The following is a 26,979-nucleotide window of genomic DNA, read 5'->3' on the forward strand; positions in this document are numbered from 1 at the left end:
ACATTTCGGATGTAACCCTTCTTCAGGGCTGAAGAAGGGTTACACCCGAAACATTGAATTCTCCACCTTCTGATGCTGTGTTCTTCCAGCCTCCTGCTTGTCTACCTTTGATTCCAGCATCTGCAGCCTTTGTCTCTAAGCTGGATTAAAATATGTAGCAGGCTTAAGGTAAGTTTTACTCTAGTGATTAGGCAAATCTAGTCTAGTTGGCAAAAGACTTTACAGAAAAAACTCTGCAATAATAAAAACCTACCACTGCTCTGTCCTTGGTAAGAAGAGTTAACAGGTTAACCTTCCCACATCATCAGAATCTCTTTGCCATGGACTTACATTGACTGCACCTTTCAACCACTGAAAAGGGAAGGACAGCACAGGCATGAGATCTCCACACCTCCTCCAAACCATACACCATCCTGACTCGGAACCAGATTGCTGTCCCTTCACTGTTGATGGGTCAGATTTCTGGAGCTGCTGTCCTAACAGGACGCCGGGATTACCAACACAACATGGACTGCTGTGGTTTTAGATTAGATTACTTACAGCGTGGAAACAGGCCCTTTGGCCCAACAAGTCCACACCGACCCTCTGAAGAGCAACCTACCCAGACCCATTCCCCTACGTCTAACACTATGGGCAATTTACCATGGCCAATTCACCTAACCTGCACATTTTTGGACTGTGGGAGGAAACCGGAGCACCCGGAGGAAACCCACGCAGACACGGGGAGAATGTGCAAACTCCACACAGTCAGTTGCCTGAGGCAGGAATTGAACCCGGGTCTCCGGTGCTGTGAGGCAGCAGTGCTAACCACTGTGCTGCCCTAAAGAAGACAATTCACCATTTCCTACTTCAGGAGCATTTACAGATAGGCAACAAATGCTGGCCTGGTCAGTGATGCCTGTACCCCAAAAATAAGTAAAAGAAAAGCTCCCTTCACTTGTGATGTGAAGGTGCACTTAGGCTGTACCTGTCAGTCAACAACAACTCGCATTTATATGTCACCATCACTGTAGTAAAATCTCCCAAGGCACTTCACAGGTACAATACTAAATAAAATTTAACACCAAATGGCACAAGATGATATCAAGGCAGGTGAAAAAAAACTTGCTTGAAGAGGTAGTTTTTAAGGAGCATATTCGAGGAGGGGAGAGATGGCTGGATGTTTAATGTATGATCCACATGGCTTCGGCACATGAAGGCACAGTCACCAGTGGTGGATTGGAGGCTTCAGCAGTGGCAGAACCAGAGGACTGTGGAAATCAGAGCCACAGGAATTTGGAGATGATTCCCTCACCAGTTAGAAAATGGCAAATTGCACCATTCTCTGGGTGTTTATTTGGATATAAGAGATATCATGGTGTCACAGATGGTGTTACAGCATAGAGCGAGGCTATCTGGCTCATCATATCTGTATTAGCTCTCTAAGCAATTCACTTGGTACCAATCTCCCACCTGCTCCCGATAGCCCAGCATATCTTACTTCCTTTTCGATTACAGCCCCAATTTCCTTTTGAATGCATTTCTTATTTTAACCATTTACTGCATGAATAAAGCTTTATACATCAACCTCAAACTCATCCCAAAGTCCCTTTCTGTCCCCATAGCTCAGTATCAATCCCATACAAACCGGTTTCCTCATTCACTCCTCATGACACAGTATGAATCTAAAACTAATCCCATTGTCCTGCTTTCCCAACACAACCCTGTATCAGTCTTAAATTATTCCCAATGGCCCGATGTCTGCCCATTGAAATGAATCCCACAGCCCCCTCTCATTGCCATACTACATTCACTGTATCAATGTCCAAACTAATCCCACGGTCCTGCTCGCTCCCAAATCTGCTCTTAGCCTCCTTTTCTCTACGGAAATGCAGCCCCAACATTTCCAATCTATCTTTATTCCTGAATTTCCTCAATCTTTCCAACATTCTCATGAATCTTTTCTGAATTGTCCCCAGTTCCTTTATATCTTCCTTCGTGTGCAGAGCTCTTGTTATTTGTAATATAGTGTTCAAAAGTGCTTTACAGTTCATTATACTTCAACAGTGTAGTGACTTTTAATGTAGCCAGGCATGGTCTCCAGCCATTGGATCTTAGAGCAGAAAGTGGCCATTTGACCCATCGTGCCAGTGCTATCTCTTTGGATAGGTTATCCAGTTAATCCTCTTTTTCCTGTTCATTTTCTGTAGCCCACAATATTTTTACTTCTCCGTGTGCTTAGTGTCAGTATATGTCATAGCTCTGTCTGGATTCTTTCACTGTCCTTCTCAATTGTTACTGCAATTTGGCATTTCTTTTCATCTGCAAACTTTGAAATGAGTCCCTCCATCCTCCAATCTGGGTGATTTAATGTGTATGTAGAAAGAACGGTGGTTCCTCCATCGATCATTAGACAGTTGACACAACCTACTTGTCTTTAGCCCAAATAACAGTCATCCACCATGCAAGTGTCAAGTGGGAGAAATGGCTAGTTAGTCTCCTTTTAGAGTAAGGCTGAACCTATTAGGAAGGTTGCATCTCTCAACATAAAAGAGAATTTACATTTGCATTGTGCCAAAGCTGAGGTGCTTTTGTTTATACTTCAGTCTCTGTTTATTACGTTGGGAGAGATATGTTCCTCTGTCAAATTGTTAATTTGCCCTTGACGTAACAGCACAGATTACATATACTCCAATATCTTTTTGAAACAGGTCAATCCAAAAGACTTGGATTCGAAATATGCCTACATCCAAGTGACATACGTGACCCCATATCTTGAGGAGAAGGAATTGCTGGACAGAAAGACAGATTTTGAGAAAAGTCACAATATTCAGCGGTTTGTGTTTGAGATGCCATTCACCATTTCTGGAAAGAAGCAGGGAGGAGTTGAGCAACAGTGCAAGAGGAGAACAATTTTAACAAGTAAGTCTCATCTTTTGTTGCTTTGTCATGCCCTAGAATAAAATCCCTTCCCCAAACTTGTGCTTGCTGACCTAGATTCTGTCCTACCTCATTTTTAAAAATTCTCATCCTTTATTTCAAATCCCCATATTGACTCCACCTGTCAAATCTCTACAACATCCAACAGTGCTCCAAGCTGACTCGGTACTGCTCCAGTTCTGACTTGCTAATGATCCCCAGTTGTCAACACTGCTCTGTTGTTGACCATACCGTCAGTTGTGGGTCCTAATCTCCACAATCATCACTGACTTGAAGGAATACATGCTGGATCCTTACACACCAGTCTACTTCCCCACATCCAGCACTTTATCACTGTCAGGAGACATCCAATATTTATCTGAAGCAGTAGAGTCTGTTCAGCAGCCGTTCTTGGCTTAGATGAGTTGTCTGGATATTGCTGTTAGCAAGGAGAGTGCTGACAGCACAAGCCTAGTACACACAGAGCTTTGTATGTCTCATTCGTTTGTTGTTAGTTCACACTCAGCCTCTCAGCACTGACATGACCGTTGTGCCTTGGTACTAATTTTAGCCTTGAGGGGATTTCTGGTCACTGTTGAACTGAGGTACATGAAGCTGTTGACTACCTCCAGAATGAGGTGTCAAGGGTTGTTTGAGGGTGGTTGTACTTCGCAATTATCCGCATTAAATTGAATTTGTAGATGAAGAAAAGTCAAGTTTGACTTGAAACCTTAACCCTGTTTCTCTCTTCACCGTTTCTGCTGATTATTTTAAACACTTACTGGTTTTATTTCAATGTTGCTATTATTTCCCATCCTGATAACCTCCATTTACCTTTCTGAAGCTTTCACTGTTGCCCCTTACCACATCTCCTCAGCAAATTTAAATACACCATTCAAGTTGAACATGAATAAAAGTGAGCCTAAGATGTGCATCTTTTCTAATCCAGTGCAACAGTCTCTTAACCCTGACTCTTGTATCTTAACAATTAGCTAATTTTCTAGTCAGAGTGCTGCCTATTCCTCTGAAGGTATAGATCTGTATTTTTTCTAACTAGTCTTCAATGAGAGAGATCCTTAACAAATCTGTGTTGGCAGCCTTTGATTGATCAGCTCCTGTTGAAAATTGTGTAGATGCTACATTATATACCGAGAGAGTCTATCTGAGGGAAGCAACATTAGATGCAAGAATAAAAACAGGATTTGCTGGATAAGCTCAGCTCAATTTGACCAGGTATTTGCTAAAACACGTTTCCACATTAGATGCAAGAATATTGAGGGAGAATTACGCAATATATTTACAATTTGTTTAATCATGAGGGCAATTATGGTTGACGTTGCCGGTGACACCCACATCTTGTGATTTAATTTTTAAAAACTCGATAAAAGTGTCTTGAAAAACTGATAATAATTGATTGTAAACATTAAGTCGGAAGGAAAATCATGAGAAGAAAAGGGCATGCATTTTTATAGATTTTTGTGACTTCAAGCACTCTTAAAGTACTTTACAGTCGGTGCAGTGTTTTTGAAGTGTAGTCACTGTTGTAATGTAGAAAACAAGGTGATCTATGCACCGAACAATCTTTCTCAATCATGCAATACAGTTGGGTAATTTAAGAGCCTTGCCTGAGTCCAATGTCTGGTTTTGCTATGAAGTGCTGTCAAGTTGATGGTCTTAGCTTTATCTAATGCACAGAAACTTCATGTATAAAATGCCATAACGAGTGCTGACATGATTAATTGATGACTCCCTTTAAAAATTCTTAACTCTATATTTTTATAGTTCCATATACTTGAGTATTCATTTAAATTAATCTAATTAGCTTGTGCATATATGTACTTATCAGTTGTCACTTATTGTCAAAGTTCACTGATTCCATGGAAACTGTTTATTTCTTTATCCCTAAATGTGATTTATGTTTATTTCCTCCTGACTGTTCTCCCAATCCTGGCACACAATGCCATAAAGCTGCTGTCCTTTATTGTTTCCTCAGCCTCAATGCGCTAAATGCAGGGGAGACGGTGGCATAGTGGTAAAGCCAACTTGGAAACCTTAGTTAGTTCTGTGGAAACTTGAGTTCAAATTCCCAGCATGGAATTGAATTTCAATTTAAAGGAACTCTGCAGTTTGAAAGCTAGTTTTGGTTATGGTGGTCGTGAAACTGTCGTCGATTTGTTGTAAATCAAAAAAAGCTCCACCAGGTTCACGAGCCTCTTTCAGGAAAAGAAGTTGGGCATTTGTGTATCTCCACAGCAAAGTGATTGACCCTTAACTGCCCCCTGAATCACCCTTGCAAGCCACTCCTTTCAAGGTCACTAAGGGTTGAGCCACTTATATTGACCTTGTCAGTGATATCCACATCCCAAGAAAGACTTTTTAAAAAATACTTACTTGTTTTATTAAATTCTCCAATTGCCTCATCTGCTTTAGTGACACCTGCCAACATTTTAACTCCATCTGCACCCTTCAATCCTCTGACCCTGATTTGATCCCTTCACCCCATCACTGGTGATTAAATCTTCTAATTACGCTGACCCAACTCCTGGAATTCCTCCATATTCATCTACATCTCTCTTTCTAAACATAATACTCCTCTCTCACTCATTCTCGATAGTGAAGTTCTCTTGTACCTGCAGTGCAGCCTCACAGCCCCAAGGACCAGGGTTCAGTTCCAGCCTCGGGTGACTGTCTGTGTGGAGTTTGCACGTTCTCCCTGTGCCTGCGTGGGTTTCCTTCCACAGTCCAAAGATGTGCACGTTAGGTGGGTTGGCTATGCTAAATTGCCCATCGTGTCCAGGGAAGTGTAGGTTAGGTGGATCAGCCATGGAGAATGCAGGATTACAGCGATAGGGTAGGGCTGAGAATCTAGGTGAGATGCTCTTGTAGCAAGTTGGTGTGGACTTGTTGGGCCAAATGGCCTGTTTCCACACTGTAGGCATTCAATATTCTATTGTGTGACTTATGATCAGAAAGTAACAAAGAAAACATGACTACTCACCACAGTCACAATTGAAAAGAGGCAAAAGAATTGAGATTAAACAGGCTGCGCCTCTTTTTCTTCCTACGAGACAATGCTGAAGGGCGACGTGATAGAGGTCTTTAAATTATGAAATGGCTTGATAGGGTAGATGTAATGGACTAGGCAAAGATGAGGACTGCAGATGCTGGAAACCAGAGTTTATTCCTGATGAAGGGCTTTTGCCCAAAACATCGATTTTCCTGCTCCTTGGATGCTGCTTGACCTGCTATGCTTTTCCAGCACCACTCTGATCTAGACAAAATGGACACCCTCTCTTTTTTTTTCTCTCCCTCATAAATATTTTAAGACAGTCAAACATGGGGAGTGGTGCTCGGGCTAAGCGGGAAGCCTGTCAGCTTTTGCTGCATGGGCTTGTGTTCGGTAAGGGGTGGAGAGCTCACTGAGGTGTACCAGCCTGACCCAGCCTTCCTTCATTCCTGATGAAGGGCTTTTGCCCGAAATGTCAATTTTCCTACTCCTCGGATGCTGCCTGACCTGCTGTGCTTTTCCAGCACCACTCTAATCTAGACTCTGATTTCCAGCATCTGCAGTCCTCACTTTTGCCCAACCTCCTTACCATCCTCCACTTCAAATACTGGCTGTAGTCCCAGTAGTGGCTACCACTCTCACCTGGCACTGCTGAGTCTACAGGGCTGTCAGCCAATCAGACTGGCACCACCCCCTCAGGTGGGACAACCTCCCCAAATGGGATGGATTCTTGCTCTGAGCCAGAGAATGCCCCGCTGAGTGTAAAACAGCAACAGACCATCTGGCCTTCTCCTCAGTGGACTCCCAACAGATATTCAGCCAGGATAGTTGAACTGGAAACCCGCACAGTCCAGCTCATTAGCTTAAATGATGAAAAGGTCAGTCAGAAAAGTAGACTTCAAGTATTTTAATGGAGAAAAGTGAAATTAAGAGGCAGGGAGGGAGTTCTGGAGCTTGGAGGCCCAGGTAACTGGAGGCACAGCACCAGTGTTTAAGCCAAATTAGAGGAGCACAGAGTTGTCAGAGGGATACGAAGCTGGAGGGGATTACAGAGGTAGGAAGGGACAAGGTGTGTTTGTAAACAAGGATAAGAGCTTTAGAATCAAGTCATTGCTTGATATTATTAATAGAAAAGGCAAGAGCATTGTTCACCTCCGATTCAAAGGGACTAGAGTATAAAATTGGGAGGTTTTGTTAGTGCATTAGTCAGACCACTGCTGCAATACTATGAGCAGTTTTGGTTCACTTCTCTAAGGATAGATTTACTGGCATTGGAAGCAGTGCAGAGAAGGTTCACTAGGCTGCTCCCTGCTATGGAAGCACTGTCTTATCAGGCAAGTTTGAGTAAGAAAGGTAGTTTCCCCTTGTGGGAGAGTCTGGGACCAGCCGGCATAAGAGAGAGATGAGGAGTAATTTCTTCTCTCAGAGGTTAGTGAATCTGTGGAATTCCTTACCACAGAGAGCCATAGAGGTTGGGTTATTAAGTCTGATGTGGACAGAGTTTCAATCTGTGAAGCAGTCAGTTATGGGGAAAAGGCAGGAAAGTGGATTTGAGGATTATCAGATCAGCTATGACCTTATGGAATAGCAGAGTAGACTCAATGAGCTGAATGGCCTATTTCTGTGAACTAATGTAGGTCAGCAAATAGGTTAGCTAGTGTGTTGTTAGCCAAGACCTGGGTATTAGCGTTTTGGATGACCTGACCTCCAGTCTGGAGCATAGAGTATGAGAATCCAGCCTTGAGTGCAATAATCAAAGTCTTGCAGTTCAGAAGAGGGTATAAAGCAGAAACCAACTTTAAGGAGGCAGTGAAGTTGTATATTTTAATCACAATATGTAGGTATCCAGTTGGAATTAAGTTACTGAGCTGTTTCATTTGGACTCGATTGAATTAGATTAAAGGACAGAAAATATTCAGTCTTTGACTCACTTTTTTCTCAGACCTTACTGTTCCATTTGTTGCTGATCCATAGATAATCAGTTGGTGGAACCAGTTTTATGATGTGGAGGCTATTGTCTGAATTAACAGTTCACAGAGCAAGGTCACAAAAGTACCATAAAACACAAAGGCTTTGAATGCTGAATTGCTGTGGGAATAATTCATATCTGATATACAGCACCTTCTAAAGTTCAGCTAATAGCTCCTGCATTTCAGAGTTTATTTCTCAAATTTTTGTTTTCAGCGCAAAGGACCACACCCAGAAGGGAAGCCTCAGTCCATCAGAACTGAATAATGCCCTTGTGTGTGCTTTCATGTGGTATTGTCCAGAGCTCAATTAGCTTTAATTGACTTCATGGGGTGGGTCATTTCTTATTAGTCTTCAAGGTGAAGCTGACCATGTCTGTCTCCTGGGGTGTTGGGTAAGTTTCTGTTGGGTTTGAAGGGTCCTGCTAAAACCAATCAACACTCAGAAGGTCAAAAATCATACAACATCGGGTTATAGTCCAATAGGTTGGACTATAATCCAGTGAGATGAGATTTTTGACTTTGTCCGCCCCAACACCTCCACATCGACATTGAGAAGGTTCGACTAAAATTCAGACAGGGCACTGCAAGCAGGGATTTGGATTTTGGGTGAATTGCTGGCTTGGGTTTTTTTTCCTCAGCCTCTGAGGTGTGCTTTCCTTCAAAGGAAGCCACATTTAGTGGAGCAATTCTGGACGAGCTACTCCTGAACTTGAAGTTGATACAAATGCTTCCAAGGGAAGCCTTTAGACCTTCCTGATAGCACTTCCTTTGACCGCCATGAGAATGCATCCAAACCTGAGCTCTCCTTTGACAATTTGCTTTGGTTAAATGAGTGTCAGGCATTCCAAATCTTTGATCATTTCAACTCAGTTGTGACTTCCTCAATATGGAGTTTAGAAGAATGAGGAGAATTGCATAAAAACTTTTAAAACTCTAACAGGACTCGACAAGATAAGATGTTCTTGATGTTGGTGAGTCCAGAACCAGGGGTCATAGTTAAGGATAAAAGAAAAACCTTTCAGGACTGAGATGATGAGAGAGTGGTGAGCCTGTGGAATTCACGACCACAGAAAATGGTTAAGGGCAAAACATTGTGTTTTCAAGAAGACAGTAGATATAGCTGTTGTAACTGAAGGGATCTGAGGAAATGGGGAGAGAGCAGGTTTAGGGTGTTGAGGTTGATTAGCCTTGATCATACTGAATGACAGAGTGGACTTGAGGAGTCGAATGACTTACTTCTGCTCCTATCTTCTGTATTTCAATGCATTTGTCAGCACACATTCTTTGAGCAGAGTTGATCCCTAGGTTTGGTGCTATTGGTAGAGTAGGGCCATGAGGTTACAAATGGTGGCTGAATACAATTCTGCTGCTGATAATGGCTCACAGTGCTTCATGAAGGCCCAGTCTCGAATTGCTAGGTCTGTTTGAAATCTAACCCGTTCAGCATGCTGGTGGTGCTACACAGTATGGTGGAAGATATCCTCAATGTGTAGGCGGGACTTTGCCTCCACACCGACTGTGTGGTGGTCAGCCCGAGTGACACTGTCAGGGACAGATGCATCTATAACAGATAGATGGGGAAGGTAAGGTCGATGTTCCCTGTTGTTGGTTACTTGACCACTTGCTGCAGGCCCATTTGAGCAGCAGTGTCCTTTAGGACTCGACCAGCTTGTTCAATAGTTACTTACTGGGTAACTGTTAGTGATTGACAGAGTACCTTCTGTGCCCTTGCTATTCTCTGTGTTCCCTCCAAGTAGTGATCCGCATGAAAAGAACTGATTCATCAGCCAGGGGGACTAGTAGGTAGTAATCAGCAGAGGGTTTACTTGTCCATGTTTGATCTCAAGACATGGGACTTCATGAGATTCAGAGTCAATGTTGAAGATTCCCATAGCAGGTCACTGCCAACTACATACCACTATGCTGCCAGCTCTGGCATGGTAATCATTATAGAATCCCTACAGTGTGGAAGCAGGCCATTTAGCCCATCAAGTCTGCACCCAGCCTCTACAGAACATCCCACCCAGATGACCCCACTACCTACCCTGTCCCCATAACCCTACATTTCCCACGCCCAATCCACCTAGGCTGCGCATCCCTGGATACTACAGGGCAAATTAGTGTGGCCAGTCCACCCAAAATGCACATCTTTGAACTGTGGGAGGAAACCAGAGCACCGATAGGAAACCCACACAGATGCAGGTAGAATGTGTAGATACCACACAGTCACCCAAGGGTAGAATCGAATCCGCATCCCTGGTGCTGTGAGGCAGCAGTGCTAGCCACTGAGCCATCATGCCGGGCCCTTTTCTCTCAGGTATGATACCATGTGAATGACTGTCAGGCTGTTGCTTGACTAGTCAGTGGAACATCTCTAACAATTTTGGCACAAGCCCCTAGGTGTAATAATGAGGACTTTACTGGATTGGCCCGACTGTGTGCTACTGTTATTTCTGGGGCTTTGATGATACTCTGAGGCCCACCTGGTTTCTTTCATTCTTTCCGACTTTGTAGCAGTTAGATACAAGAGAGCGGCTTACTTGTCCATTTCAAAGGGCAGCGATGAATCAACCACTTTGCTGTGAATCTGGAGTCACATTTAGGCCAGACTGGGTAAGGACAGATGATTTCAATCCCTAAAGGACATTATTGAACCAGATAGGATTTTATTGGGCTAATGGTAATTCCAGACTTGTATTGTTTGATCTCCAGTTTCACCACCAACCGATGGGAATCAAACCAGTTAATTAGCCTGGGTTTCTGGATTTCTAGTCCAGTGACAATATTGCTACTCCACTGTCTGCTCCCTTATGTGGTTCATTGTTAAATTTTGCTTTACAAATCTCCTTGAGACATTTAATTACATTTGAAGTTCTCATATGGAGGTGGTTGTTTTTTTCTTGTACTGCATGTTAATTTGGGATGGCTGAAGTAGCATTGCTAGTAACTTTCTCACACTAGTCTGTCTGTGTACCTTACCATCAGGAGAGCAGGTGACTACGTAGCCTGAAATTATAGTGCATATCCTGAGCATTCAGAATAAACTTACCTGTCGATAATTTTTCCCCAATTCTGTCACTGTATTGACCGTTCACTGGGATTGTGGTTGGTCTGTGACTTAATTGCGTATAACCTCTGGTCTCTCTGCCTGACCCTCAGAGGCCCTTAAAACCAAACTGTTTGAGCATGTGTTCAGTCACCTCTCCTAATATCTCTTCCCATTCTGGAATAATTTGCAATATTTGGAATGCTAGATATGTGAATGGCATCTGTGTTGAAGATAGCCTGCAGAAAGTAATTAGCTGCATTTGTGTGTCCACCTGGGAATATCTTTCATTCACAAGTTAGTGAAGTAATATGTCGCTCATAAATGATTTTGCAATGTCACTGTTTGATAGAATGTTTCTGATGGAAATTATGTTCTCTCTTCATTAGCTACTCACTACTTTCCCTACGTGAAAAAGCGCATCCCTGTCATGTACCAGCAGCATGTGGATATGAATCCCATTGAAGTGGCAATTGATGAAATGGGTAATAAAGTGACCGAGCTACAAATATTATGCTCCTCCTCAGATGTGGATATGATTAAGTTGCAACTGAAACTCCAAGGCAGTGTCATCGTGCAGGTGACTATCCTTTCTTGTATATAAATATAGAATGGAATTAAAGATCCCACTTTGGGTGCAGTTGAAAATTTGTGCACAAAATTTGCTTCAATTTCACTGGTTAGTTACTGAACCACCTTAACTGGTTTAGTCAGTTTCCTGGGTGGCATGGTGGCTCAGTGGGTAGCACTGCTGCCTCCCAGCGCCAGGAACTGGGTTCGATTCCAACCTCGGGTGACTGTGTGGAGTTCACACATTCTCCCCATGTCTGCATGGGTTTCCTCTGGGTGCTCCGATTTCCTCCCACTATCCAAAGATGTGCAGGTCAGGTGAATTGGCCATACTAAATTGCCGATAGTGTTCGGGGATGTGTAGGTTAGGTGCATTAGTCAGAGATAAATATGGAGTTATAGGTTAGGGGAGTGGGTCTGGGTGGGCTCCTTTTCAGAAAGTCGGTGTGGAATTGTTGGGCCGAATGGCATGTTTCCGCACTGTAGGGAATCTATTCTTAAAAAAAACTTGCATGTTCACCTGGGAAGTTGATTGCGGTTTGAAGAGCCACCCTAAAAGCATTGCAATTGGTGGAATCTCATAATTTAGACAAAGGAACTGATGCCAATTTTGTGGGTGATGTCTGATAAGACAAATTGAACCATTGGAAAACATGAACATGAGCAATTTTGGCTCAAACTCTCTTCTGTATGTAACTCCCCCATTCCTTGGGTTGTTTTAGCTTATAGTGCAATCAGGGTGAATTCCGAGCAAACTAATTAATTCCAGTAAGTGGGGAATGAACAAGAATATATTTGGGATTTACAGGCTGAGTGTGATGTATCTACTAGCCTAGACTTCCAGCCATTCAATTATTCATCATAAAGCCTAGAGAATAATGTCTTTGTGAGCATTATATAGGGATGGATGTAGAGAGAAGGAAGAACCATATCCGGTGTGGAAGTAATAAAGAGTTCGAACAGTGAGACAGAGAGATGAGTGTTAACAGCAAGAGTAAGGGTGTTATGCACATTGAATCAGGAACAGGGGTAGGCCATTCAGCCCCTTGAGCTTGCTTGACCATTCAATAAGATCATGGCTAATCTGATCATAGCTACAACTCCACACTCTGACCTGTCCCCTAATAACCTGAGATTCTTGACTAACAGATGAGTCCATATACATCTGCCTTAAAAATATTCAATGACTCTTTGTCCACCATTCTCTAAGTAAAAGAGTTCCACAGACACACAGTCCTTTTGAGAGAAGAAATGTTTGTTCACCTCCATCATCAGGTCAACCTTTATTCTTTAACTCTGTCCCCTAGTTCCAGTCCCTCTGACCTGACATGTCCCTATAATGTTTTAGTTTTTCGGTAACTGCCTGTGTATGGCAGCAAATAAGTATCTGTCTGTTATCAGTAATGTTAGCAGTACAGTCATGAATTCTCCATAACATGTTTTGAAATGAAGTGACAATTTTAAGAATATATTTTAAAGACGTATGAACTATAATTGGAATAGAGACGACATATATACAAGGGGTGAAACAACTCTTTTTTAATACGTATTTATGTGGGTCTCTATGTAATGTCGTTGATGGCACACATGCCCTGAGACATAACGTTCCTGATTCATGGAAACTGCTGCTGATGTGGTCAGTGGTCACTGAGCCAGCAGTAGTCTTAGCAACAAACTGGATGGGCAGTGAATTTGGTGTCGGGTGGGAGGACTTAGAGAATGGGGGAGTGGGACTGTTTGGACTGGAGTACCAGGATGGACTGCATGGGCCAAATGGCCGCCTCCTGTGATGTAATGACTCTACTGCTCCAAGTTCGACCCCAGGACTTGAGCACAAAAATCAGAGCAGTGATGAGGGAGTGCGCCACTAAGCGTCGTTTTAAATGAGCTGCTAAGCCAAAGCCCGATCTACCCCTTTGGGAACATGTAAAAGATTAGTACTTTGTTCTCCATGGTGTCCTGGTCAATGTCTGTTCCTCAGTCAATATCACAAGAGCACATCACCTAGTTATTATCGCATTGCTGTGGGAGCTTATCGTGTGCAGATTGACTGCTGCGTTTCCTGCTTTATGACAGAGGCCACATGTGGCTACTTCAAGATGTCTGCTGTTCATGGAAGGTACTGTATAAATACACGTCTATTTTTATTTAGGTAGATCTAGGCCAGACGTAGGTGCAAATATTTAGTGTGGTAGTGAGAAATGTGTGTATATATATATATATATTAGATATGTATATAATCTATATATCAAGAAATCATTATGTATGAATGGTAAGAAGCTGTGCTAACCATCTGTGACGAGTTTCAGATAAGAAATAGCACAGGCTTTGCTCCAGTTATTGCTGTCACACAATAATGAACATAGTGTTTGTTTACTTATTCCTGTAGGTCAATGCTGGGCCATTAGCGTATGCCCGGGCATTCCTAGAAGAGGCCAATGTGAAAAAGTATCCAGACAACAAAGTGAAACAACTGAAGGAAGTGTTCAGGTAGTCCCAGTATTTCTGAGTTGTTATATTACAGAAGGGGATAAGTTAATTGGATCCCAATCACTCTTGGGATTGAAGAGAACAAGAACTAGGAGTCGAAATGGACTGTCCAGTTCCTCCACCCTGTAAAACAATCAGAACAAATCTTCACCTCAACTCCACTTTCCTGCCCCCTTCCATGATTGGCCCAGAGCTTGTCTATTTCAGGCTGAAATAAACCCATGTCGGAGCATCCACAACCTCCCTCGGCTCGAGAATTCCAAAGAGTCGCAACTATCTGAGTGAAGCAATTTCTCCTCATCTCAAACCAGTATGATGTCCCCTTATTCTGAAACTCAGTGCTTGTGTTCCAGATTGTGCAAATGTCAGGTTGGCTTTTACTGTGCCCTTATCAGCTGTGTTTACAGAACCCATGTGCTCATCCTCATAGTCCAAGGGATGGGCAGGAGCCAAAACCAGCTACACCCTCACCATATTCAAAGAACGTCGGTGGTGGGCAGGTTGTTGGAGGGAATCCTGAGGGGCAGGATGCACATATATTTGGAAAGGCAAGGACTGATTAGGCATAGTCAACATGGCTTTGTGCATGGGAAATCATGTCTCACAAACTTGATTGAGTTTTTTGAAGAAGTAACAAAGAGGATTGATGAGATAGATGTGATCTATATGGACTTCAGTAAAGCGTTCAACAAGGTTCCCCATGGGAGACTGGTTCGCAAGGTTAGATCTCACAGAATAAAGGGAGAACTAGCCATTTGGATACAGAACTGGCTCAAAGGTAGAAGACAGAGGGTGGTGGTGGAGGGTTGTTTTTCAGACTGGAGGCCTGTGACCAGTGGAATGCCACAAGGATCAGTGCTGGGCCCTCTACTTTTTGTCATTTACATAAATGATTTGGATGTGAGCATAAGAGGTATAGTTAGTAAGTTTGCAGATTACACCAAAATTAGAGGTGTAGTAGACAGCGAAAAAGGTTACCTCAGATTACAACAGGATCTTGACCAGATGGGCCAATGGGCTGAGAAGTGGCAGATGGAGTTTAATTCAGATAAATGCGAGGTGCTGCATTTTGGGAAAGCAAATCTTAGCAGGACTTATACATTTAATGGTAAGGTCCTAGGCAGTGTTGCTGAACAAAGAGACCTTGGAATGCAGGTTCATAGCTCCTTGAAAGTGGAGTCGCAGGTAGACAGGATAGTGAAGAAGGCGTTTGGTATGCTTTCTTTTATTCGTCAGAGTAATGAGTACAGGAGTTGGGAGGTCATGTTGCGGCTGTACAGGACATTGGTTCGGCCACTGTTGAAATATTGTGTGCAATTCTGATCTCCTTCCTATTGAAAAGACGTTGTGAAACTTGAAAGGGTTCAGAAAAGATTTACAAGGATGTTGCCGGGTTTGGAGGATTTGAACTGTAGGGAGAGGCTGAACAGGCTGGGGCTGTTTTCCCTGGAGCGTCGGAGGCTGAGGGGTGACCTTATAGAGGTTTAGAAAACTGAGGGACATAGATAGGATAAATAGACAAAGTCTTTTCCCTGGGGTAGGGGAGTTCTGAACTAGAGGGCATAGGTTTAGGGTGAGAGGGGTAAGATATAAAAGATTCCTAAGGGCCAACCTTTTCACGCAGAGGGTGGTATGTGTATGGAATGAGTTGCCAGAGGAAGTGGTGGAGGCTGGTACAATTGCAACATTTAAAAGGCATCTGGATGGGTATATGAATAGGAAGGGTTCAGAGGGATATGGGCTGGATGCTGGCAGGTGGGAGTAAATTGGGTTGGGATATCTGGTCGGCATGGACGGGTTGGACCAAAGGGTCTCTTTCTGTGCTGTACATCTCTATGATTCTAAATGCATCAAGGTCAATAATGTGCATCATCGATCTTAATGACTTGAACAATACACAGCCGGTGCCAATGTAGAGCTAGTGGGGACTGTTTGGAAGAAGTCACCAGGCTGGTTTTAAATGCCTCAGAGTAAAGGAAGGAGGGGACAGTTTATTCAGGGGTATTAGCGGCACCCAATACCCTGAATTCTGTCAATTCAGTACCGCCCAATTGACAGAAGCCCTGCTTTTCTTCCTCTGTCACCATCCCCTGCTCTAGGATTCCTTCCCATCCTAAAACCTTGGATATATTTTCCCAGGGATGCCATGATGTTCCTTGCTTCACTTGCTGAGGTACCACCAGTGCCCGCAACTGAGCTCTGACATGGCTGGGAGTAATGGAGCTGCTGCCCAATCAAATTTGACCCAAGTTAAGAGTGGAGGTCCCACCTACAATGTGTTATGGCTCACAGGTTCTGCTTGCAAGGAGCAATTCAGCCTCCAGCCCTCCATGTCAAGCCTTCATAATCGTGTATGTATCAATGAGATCACCTCTTGTTCTTCCATTCCAGAGAGCATAAGATCCATTCATTTAGCCCCTCATCAGAGGGCAACCATCATCCCAGGAATCAACCTATTGAACTTTCATTATATTGCTTTTGATATATGCATATCCTAGCTATGCAAGCTAGACGTGTTCCCAGTACTCCTAGTGGAATCTCACCAAAGCCCATTTAGCAGTTGCATAGCTTTCCTATCCATGTACTTCATCCCCCTTGTGATAAGGGCGAGAGTCATTTTACCTTAACGTCAAATCATCTGCACATTGACAGGTTGCTTTCTGTGTTCCCAGGCAATTTGTTGAGGCTTGTGGGCAAGCCTTGATTGTAAATGAGCGTTTGATCAAAGAAGATCAGGTTGAATATCAAGAGGAAATGAAGGCAAACTATAGAGAAATGGTTCGGGAACTCTCTGACATCATGCATGAACAGGTAAGATTGGCGCAGAGCAAAACCTACCTCAGAGGATTAATTTTTTGCATTGTCTCGAGGAAATAATTAAAGGGCAATGTTGTTTTAAAATTTAAATCCAAATAACCATATGTTAAGTACTTGATTGTAAGAGGAGGTTAACATACTGGGTTCTGTTATAAATTAGAGTGTACAACGCTACTAAGATCAAAAGCAAGGCAGTTTCATTACCCATTCATTCAGCTTCTACATACAATTAGAATCATTGCCTCATCTTGTAAATCTCTCAGCACTGAAGGAAGTCCTCCAGGCCATCATGTCTGTGCGAGCATTTTGTAAGAACTGTCTGGTTGGTCTCAAACTCTTCTTTTTTCACCAGAACCATGCAAATTTCTCCTTTGTATTAAGAAGAAACACAGCTCGTGATACTGGGAGAAGTTATCAGTGGCAGTTGACATACCCTTCTATTTTCTGGCAAGGAAGACTCTCTACCTTCTAATAGTCAGATCATCAGTTATCCAAGTAAAGTCAGACAATGTCCAGTATGTAGGATTAGTATGTCTGTGGCCAAAGCCCTGATACTGGGTGCCATCTTGGCTCTCACTTAAAAAGATTAATTTTCTGTCACATTTATTTGCTTCAGCCAAACCTTCTTGTTTCATTAGAGATTCACATTAACCTGCTTTCTCTTTGTGTTCTTTCCTTCTGAACACAAGAGCCTGAACACATCCGTGTGGATAATGGGAAATTCTGGGGCTTGTCATAAATCTGGTCAAGTGGGCATTGCAGATTAGTTGCCATCTCACAAATTGTTTCATAATTTTTTGTGTGGAAGAGAATGAATGACTATGTAATTTTAATATCAAGGTTAGTATCATATCATGTGTATGTACGATGACTCCAAACTGAACTGCTTCCTTGGAGGAAAAAAATATTTGCTTTATCCTTCTGCTTCAGTGCAGGAAAAGTTACTGAAAGTCAAAGGAACAGAAAAAGAGCAAACAAAAGCAACCCACATATTCTAAATTTAATGATCAGTGATCCTGTTCCCAAAGGTCATCAAGACATGCATCAGTCAGTTCTGTAGTGCCTGAAAAACAAAGACAATTTGACTCTCCAGTTCCATACTTGTAAATACTCAGTTTCTGCTGAGAATAGCTTAGTGTCGTTAATTTCACATTTGATTCTTTGTGTGGTTAGTCAGTTTTGTTTTCCAGTTTGTACATTGTATGAGGATCATTGAAGCTGGATAGTTAGTTTCTTCTTTAAGTGTTAAGGCATGTGGAATTCAGCGGTGTGTTTGCACAGTAATACCTGAAATTGAATTCTTTATATACCTAACAGAGTACGTGCATAGCAGTTGCAAGAATTGACAAGATTGATTTGTAAAATAAATGAACTGTATAAATGTCAGCATAAAATACGGTGAAGGTGTCTACATTGCACTAGAGTGAAATGATACCAGGCACTGTTTTATTTTAAAAGGCGACCTTTAGTGTTTTAGACTTTGGTATTTTAGACTTTGGTGTATATCTCCAATATGGCAAGAGTTTATAACCTAACATGACACTGACACTTTTCAGGGGGTCCCTTCAGTTTAGGGAAGGAAATTCCAGGTTTTTAAGGCCAAGGTACTTGAAGTCACTGATGGAGTGATTAAGATGGGATCAGAGTTTTTGATGAGCTTGTGTTTAGAGGGTACAAGAAGATGGAAGACATGCCAGGCGAGCATTTGGAATAGGCTCAAGGTGTTGAATAGTGGTCACCAAGGCAATATATTCCAGGTTCTCCATCACAAAACCCTAGGAGATTTCCTCCAATGAGTCACTACAATGACATTCTGAGCACTCGCTTTTCATCTAATAATTTTCTTTTGTAAGTTTGGATAATTTCCTTTAAATGCAGGCCCGCTGTGCATGTTTTCTGTGTGCTCCCTAAGATGGTAGTAATTTGAAGGAGTCGGCCTGTATGTGACCTGTGCAGGACCTGTGGGTTGCTGCATGACCATACAGCTCAGAGCGAAGATTGCTACACCCCATTTCCTTTTCAGCATATTTACATTTTTTTGTTGCTGGGAGTAGCAGCAACAAAAATTCAGCACATAGTTTGTGACTTCACCACACATGATGGAAGAACATTACACTCTCAGCTTCTTGACAGCTATAGAATCTTGGCATCTTCCACATCTCATGCTGGGACTTGTATTGTTTGAGAATGCTAAGGTAGCAAGAGAGGGGCTAGTTTAGTGTCTATTTGTGTTTCATTTCTCAATGAAAATGCAATGTAAGCTTCTTTAGTCCCAGTACGTGGAGAAAGAGACAGGCCTAAGATTTTGACCAAGGTTGTTAAACAACAGAACCAATAGAGTCATACAGCACAGAAACAGTCCCTTCAGCCCAACTTATCTGTGCTGACCAAGTTTTCCAAACGTAAACCAGTTCCAGTTGCCTGCATTTGGCCCATATCCCTTCAAATCTTTCCTGTCCTGTCCAAAATTCTTTTAAATATTGTAACTGTATCTGCATCTACCACTTCTTCTGGCAGTTCATTCCACTTTCTTCCTCATAGAATCCCTACAGTGTAGGAGCAAGTCATTCGGTCCATTGAATCCACACTATCCCTTTGAAGAGCATCCCACCCAGACCCACCCTATCCCTGTACCCATGCATTTCCCATGGTTAATCCACCTACCTTGTATATCCCTGGGCACTATGGACAATTTCAACAAAGTGTGGCACTGGAAACAGCACAGCAGGTCAGGCAGCATCTGATGAGCAGGACCATTGTCGTTTCGGGCATGAAGTAATGCTCCATGGATGCTGCCTGACCTGCTGTGCTTTTCCAGCGCTACACTTTATCGACTCTGACTGTCTAGCATCTGCAGTCCTCACTATCTCCTGCTGTGGGCAATTTAGCATGACCAATCCACCTAACCTGCACATCTTTGGACCGGAGCACCCAGAGGGGAAACACGCAGACACGGGGGAGAATGTACAAACTCCACACAAACAGTCACCCAAGGGTGGGATCGAGCCTGGGTCCCTGGTGCTGTCAGGCAGCAGTGCTAACTACTATGAACGGTTTGAGTTATAAAAATAGGCTGGCTGGGCTGAGACTTTTCTCACTGGAGTGCAGGAGTTTGAGAAGTGACCTTATAGAGGTTTGTAAAATTATGAGGGACATGGATAAGGTGAATAACAGGATCTTGCCCCTAGAGTAGGAGAGTTCAAACCAAGTGGGCATATTTTTAAGGTGAGAGGAGAAAATTTTAAAAAGGACAAGAGGGGCAACTTTTTTTACACAGAGAGTGGTTCGCATGTGGAATGGACTGGCAGAGGGAGTGGTAGATGTGGGTACAGTTTGAAAGTTATGGAGGGATATGGGCCAAAGGCAGGCAGGTGGCACTAGTTTAGGTTGGGAACATAATCGACGTGGACAATTTGGACCAAAGGGTCTGTTTCGATATTGTATGGATCTATGACTATGACAGCAGATTGTTTCCACAGACTGCATTGTCCATATTTTTAATGATATTGACAGAGGGTTAAACTCTGGGAGAAAGTGAGGACTGCAGCTGCCGGAGATCAAAGTCGAGTGTTGTGTTGGAAAAGCACAGCGGTCAGGCAGCATTCAAGGAACAGGAGAATCAACATTTCGGGCAAGAGCCCTTCGTCAGGAATGAGGCTTGTGGGCCGGGGGAGCTGAGTGATAAATGGTGGGGGGCTGGCGGGGGAGAAGGTAGCTGAGAGTGCGTAGATGAAGGTGCCGAGTGAAGGTGATTTTCAGCAGGGATAACTCCTTGCCGTTCTTCACAATGACATTGTGGCGTGAAATGTTTTGCATCCACCAAGCTGGCACTCAATCCTGAATTTAGAATCTTGTGTATCAAACAGCATCTCTGACAGTGCAATCCTCCCTGGGTGCTACACTCGATTGACAACTTTGACTTTTATGCTCAAACCCAGAAGTGGATTTAAAGTCAGGAACTCGTGACTCAGATGTTGATATGCTGCCAACTGAGCAGCAGCTGACTTTGAATCTGATTCTCAGCCCTTTAAAATGCTCTGTTAAAAGAGACTGTGTCAAGTACAGAATGGTACTGAACTTGCAATCTACAAGAGAAAGCACTTGGGACTGCAGGGGAGTCTCTCTCTTTCTCATCAACATTACAATAACTGCTGGCTAGAACCCAGGGCAGCAAGTTCACACCCTATCTTGTGAATTTGCAAATTCTGATTTTCTCCCTTTTGCTGGCACTTAACAACACATTTCCTGACAACATGAATGAGGGCAGCATTTTATATTTAAAGTATCTCTCCATCACCCTTTTCTGTTGGCCTTTGAAGTATTTACAGCATGGAAACAGGCCATTCAGCCCCACTGGTCTGTCCATGTTGGTGTTCACGTTTTTGTCAGCACTTTCACCAAACCTTTTCAACAGAGCCTTCAATTCCCTTTTCCCTCGTTTGCTTCATTTTCTCATGTTCTTCATCCTCTCATCCCAGGAATTAAACTCATGAATCTTTGTAATGTTCCTTCTAAGATATAAATATTTTTCATTGGGTAAGGAGACAAAATTGTATATAATATTCCATATGTGGTCTCACCAATGCCCTGTCCATTTACAGAAAAGCTTCTTTCACATTGTTCAGCAACAACCTAGTAATAAAGGCTAACGTACTATTTGCTTTCCCAATTGGCTGCTGTACCTGCATTTTAATTTAATTATGATTGCTATACAAAGATCCTCCTGCATTATAAAATTTATATAAAGCATGTCAAGGATCCATGCAATAAACTCAGCTATTTACAATCTGTATTCATTAGTAAGAGGATGGATCAGTTGTGATGTGACCAAGTTTACTGATGATGTAAAGTTAGGTGAAGATGTAAGCTGAGAGGAGATACAAAGAGGTTACGAAGAGATAATTTCATAGTGAATGGAGTAAAATCAAAATGCTGGAGAAACGTAACAAGTCTGGCAGTATCTGTGAAGGGAGAAACCGAGTTAACTTTTGAGTCCAATGCAAGACGACTTTGGAATTGAATTCTGATGAGACTTACATTGTTAACTTTTTTCATAGATGCTGCTCGACCTATTGAGCTTCTCCTATATTTTGTTCTTACTTGCAATCTCTAGTATCCTGTGCAGTACTGTGCTTTTAAATAAGTGGGCAAGTGACTGATAGGCAATAACCTGGAGAAATGTGAAACTGTCTATTTTGGTAACAAATACAGAAAAGCAGAGTACACTCTTTGTATTCTTTCTGTAGAATAGGCACAAAACATTTGCTTAACATCTGAATTTCCTCATTTCCCTTATACTTTTTGATGTCTTTGCCTGTCTCAGGAACCGCATTTAGTTTTGCTAATCCTTTTTACATAATTAACCTTTTTACATAATTATGCAAATTGTCATAATTTATTTGTTTCTTGTTTACTCTCCCATTCTACTCTATTCCCCCTTATCAGTTTCTTGGTCCTACTTTGGTCAGTCTGATTTGATGATCGTAACAACTTATGTGTTTTTTATTTAGGTATAATTAAGCAAATTGCCAGTTTCAACTTTCTTTGTTAACATGCCTCGACTCTGCACCTTTCCATAGGCCGTGAAGGTAGATGACTGTGAACATTCTTGGACATTTCTTATCAACTAGCAATGGCCAAAGCCCAGAGCAAATGGCCTTACTGTCGGTCATAACTGGGGATTGTAATTGGGTGGGGATAATGGGAATGGGGAACATGCAGCACATAAGACATGATGACAAAGTAATTATTTTTTAACATAATCCTGGTCAAAAAGTGTATTCCCATCAGAGTGTAATAATTTTTAGACTTTTGTGTGCATTTCCAAACTATTTCCATTTTTCCTCAAGATAAAATTTAGATATGGTCAAAAGATGTTTTGTTTGCATTCAGATTTAGTGATTTTCTTTTATAGTGAATTCCGAGGGAAGATCAGTTTGAATTAGTAGCTCTCCAGGTATCTAACGAGCAATTTAAGCAGGCAAAATGAAGCCTGATATAAAACATAACAAGTGCCTTGAGTTAAGTGGAAATTTATTAATTCCGATTTCTGCATTGTTAACATTCCTGCAGCCATTTCTATTAAAATCTAGAAAAGGAAATCCCCGCTCAACGCTTATATTTGCTTCCTAAGTTTTAAAGAAAGAACACAATAAGGTGCATTATGATCACAGCTGTCCTAATGAACATGTTAATGGTCAATCCTATGAGCATGCAGGCATCTGAAACCTAATTTGTACAATTGCCTGTATCTCTAGGATATAAGATTGCAGATCCTGTGAATTCTGTGCAAATGAAAACTAACCAGTGTATTTTCTCATTTTCTGTTTCTCTGAACGCTGCCCTCACGTATCGTGAGCAGATTGGATGGTAATATCCCTGTTGTGAACACTGGAAGTGCATGACGTGTGTGTGTGTGTGTGTGTGTGTGTGCGTGCGTGCACAGCATACTGAAAGTTAATCTGCAAATTGAATTGTGCTTTTAAGGAAAGGTTGTGCAAGTAAAATAAACTGCTTGTTGCTACCTAAAGCCTTTGTGAAAATTCCCTGCCAGGCTGTGTTCCTTCAATTTAGTTTCCTTTGATGTTTTCTTTTCTTTAAGATTTTGCCAGAGGATGACGGATTGAAGATCAATCTTCTTCCTAACTCATATCACATCTTCAACGCAATCAGCGGAACGCCAACTGGGACAACTGTTCAGGGTATTTCCAATTCCTCTTCCATGGTGTAAAAGTTCACGAGTGGAACATTATCATCAGCATACCAAGTCATTCCTGCATGTATTCACTCAGGACACTTTGGAGCCTCACAAGATGTGGGAACAGATCAGACTAAGTTGTGACAGTCTTGATAATGACGTCAGCTATGTCGTGGAGCCAAAGGAAATAATGTTTGCACATTTTAAGCTCTGCTTCAGGGAATGCCTTTGACTTTTACAAGGTTCTCTGAGAAGCTTTGCTAGTCTGCATTTTATTGTACAGTTTTTAGAACTCAGTGGTGGAAATGGGTCCATTGCTTTGCTATAAGAATCTATCTTAAAAGTATCAACTTCGTATGTTTAATATATTGCAAAAATGGGAAAATAATGTTAGCATCAATATTTTTGCTGTTGGTTTACATTTATCTAATGCCTGTAGATAATTATTAAAGATGACAAATTAATGGATTGCATAAGAAAGGTATATTTCAGATAGGATATATGTCAAGTGCAACAAAGCAGCAAAGTTTAAAATTATAGTTTCCATTTAATAAAGAAAAGAACGGTTGAGTATTATAGATTCTATGCTGGTTTACATGGGTTTATACAAAGGAATACGAAACTGTGCTGTTGCGATACCTTTGTCTTGTATTTCATGTGAAAACACTATGCATGTAGCTTTGTCAACTTCCACTGGTGAACCTAGCCCTGGTAGTGACCCTGGTATTCTGTCACAGTGCATTAATGAGCCTGAATGTAAAATGCATTTGTAATTATTCAACTGTACAGTAATTATCTTTGCTCGGGCAGTCTGATCACCAAGTGCGTGTAGCTTGCTGTACACATTTGGATTTGTAGTACAGTATTTTCATGATGTGCAATGTTGAATAATGTAAAAATTTCACCAGAGACCAGCTTTATAGCCTTGCCTTCAATAAAAAGTAAAGCATTGGTAAGGGGACGCAGGATTACGGTACATTACCTTCTCCTGCATCATATACAGTATATTTTAAAAATGTGCTTTGTTTGTATTCTTGTACGTAATCGAGTGCAATATTGGTCATAACATAATACCCCAGATGTATACAGTCTTTATGTTCTGATTTATAGAATGTTGCATAGCAATTGTCTCTTTTTTTGCCAAAGTTGACAGGATATTATCAGCAATCATTTATACTCTTTTGAGGGGGATCATAACTTAAATAGTTTTCCCATCAGAATTGCCTTGAAAAGCTTAATTAAGTTTTATATTTTGGGGGAAAGGCGTGGTTTTTAATATTATTTAAACTGGAACTGTTGTCCTGCTGTATGTAAATTGAAATTTTGTTCTCCTTGTACAGCTGTAATAAGTTCAGCTTGTTTGTTTCTCTCCAGTTTCAATTTGTATATGTGTAACCTCAGGCCTACCTGATAAAAGCAGATTTCAAAGTTTTTCTAACTTGATGGTTTGCAGTTTGGCTATTTTCAGTTTTATTTTTGCATTTTCTCATTGCTTCATTGTTTAAAATGTCAGAAGAAATCTGAACTCTACATTGTGAGGTTAATGCTCCAAAGTGAATATAATTTTCTCTCTTGGACTGAATTAAGCATTTCTAGCATAGATCCACGGACAGATGGTTGAAAGCAAATTAGGGGATGGTGATAGATAGGGACTGTAGATGAAAAGAGAGATCTGAGTATCCCGGTGCACATACCTAAAAATTAGTGTAATATTTAATCAAATAATACCAGAACCCTAACCATAACAGTCAGAAAAGATTGAACAGGATGTGACTTCTTTCTCAGGAAAAGAGAACACTGAGGGATGACCTGATCAATATCTTTAAAATTATGTTCGAGTTTAATAGGGTAGGTAACAACGAAAGTGTTTCCATTTATGGGAAAAGTCAAAACTAGGGGCACTCAATGTAAGATTTTCAGTAGGGAATTCAGTGGAAACCTGTCTAATCAGCAGATGGTGAGAATGAATAACTCACTATCACTGGGTGTGTTGAGCTGAATAGTTTTAATGCATTTCAGAGGAAGCTAGACAGACACAAAGCAAAAAATATGCTGCTGGAGTGAGATGAAGTCAGGTGGGAAGAGGTTTGTATGACTGGACTAGGTGGACCAAATACTAATTGTCCTGTAAATGTGATCTATCACAATTTGCAGCAAGCAAGAAGAATTTAAAAAAACTTCCAAAAACAAGTTAATGTGTACATAGAGTATAAAAGTGAAATCCATGGTGTCAGTACAGGAGGGCCCATTCATGTGCGTTATTCATCATGTATGATCCACTCTGTGTAGATATGTCTTAAACTCCTGTGTCTTGAAATCATAGCCTGTGCTATCTGCATAATCCCAAGCACAGAGTTATAAGGTGAGCATTATCCTAACCATATCTTTCTAAACTGAATAACTGAGGCCAGGTTTAGGCCTGAACATGTTTTTGTTAGCTGAAAGATGAGGTACCAACTTGTAAGTGAGGAAAGACCTAAATATTCATTTTAGCACTGAGAAAAATGGGATTGCTCTGTACGTCTGGGACAACTTGCACATTATAAACGTCTGCTGACTTGAGTTTATGGTGGTATAGTTAAAGAAAAACCAGCTAAAGTTATTATAACAATAACCATATAAAAGTATATTGCAGACTTTTGCAATAACAAGAGTTTGAAGTGATTTGTTAACTTTTAAGATTAGCAGCCTCTCATTTCTTGCTAAATTAGATCAGTTTTCTACCTCCTTTATACTGGGCCACAAAGTTTTCACAAACTGTGGGTTGTAAAGAAAACTAAAAATCAATGTTTAATATACCCAATAATGGGACATGTTTAATAAATAGAATATAGCAAATAATTGTTTTACTGTAGCAATAAAGGAGAACTGATTTTTCTTTTATTCATTCACAGTAGTGTGCCTGTTAGTGGCTAGGCAAGCATTTAATGCCCATCCCTAGTTGCCCCTCAGATGGTGAATTGCCTCGAATATGGTTGCATGGCTTATAAGGCTGCTTCAGGTGTCAATTAAGAGTCAGAAACCTTATTCTGTTTGTGGTGACCGGGCTTTTGCAATAATCTGGTAGTTTCATGGTCATTACTATTACAATGCTAGATTTTTATTACCGATATATTTGTTAACCAAGTGTAAACAGCACAGTGGTCATGTTAAGATTTGAGCTTGCATCTACTAGATCATTATTCCAAACATTAGTCCTCTAACAACTGACTGGTCCAGTTGGGTGCAAAATATGTTAGAGTGCTGGAGGAGCATGGCAGATCAGATCACATCTATAGAGAGAAACACAGTGAACATTTTGGGTCCAGTGAGTCAGAATTGAAGCTGTCAAAACAGCTTTGATGAAGGGGCAACGGTCTTTAACCGTTAATTCTGTTTTCTGTCTCCAGATACTGCCAGGTGTCATGTTTCCCCAGCACACGTCTTATTTCAGATTTCCAGCACCTGCAATTTTTTATGCTTATTATTATGGCAGATGTTATCC

General features: G+C 41.6%; 1 protein-coding gene across 13 annotated transcripts in view; it reads left to right on the forward strand.

The window, feature by feature from the left end:
• Positions 1 to 24,938, forward strand: part of LOC122550501 (dedicator of cytokinesis protein 9) — a 339,837-nt gene extending 314,899 nt beyond the window's left edge. For all 13 annotated transcript variants that reach the window (XM_087987930.1, XM_043691316.2, XM_087987937.1 and 10 more), the window contains 5 exons: positions 2,691 to 2,901; positions 11,311 to 11,501; positions 13,881 to 13,981; positions 16,654 to 16,792; positions 23,400 to 24,938. In XM_087987930.1, coding sequence (XP_087844056.1) covers positions 2,691 to 2,901; positions 11,311 to 11,501; positions 13,881 to 13,981; positions 16,654 to 16,792; positions 23,400 to 23,528 — 771 coding nt within the window. In that variant the 3' untranslated portion in view covers positions 23,529 to 24,938. The remainder of the gene's footprint in view (positions 1 to 2,690; positions 2,902 to 11,310; positions 11,502 to 13,880; positions 13,982 to 16,653; positions 16,793 to 23,399) is intronic.
• The last annotated feature ends 2,041 nt before the right edge of the window (positions 24,939 to 26,979 follow it).

The sequence above is a fragment of the Chiloscyllium plagiosum genome, unplaced genomic scaffold (assembly GCF_037043375.1).
Source record: "Chiloscyllium plagiosum isolate Xiang-an unplaced genomic scaffold, Cpla_swu_hap1 HiC_scaffold_6, whole genome shotgun sequence".
Lineage (NCBI taxonomy): Eukaryota > Metazoa > Chordata > Chondrichthyes > Orectolobiformes > Hemiscylliidae > Chiloscyllium > Chiloscyllium plagiosum.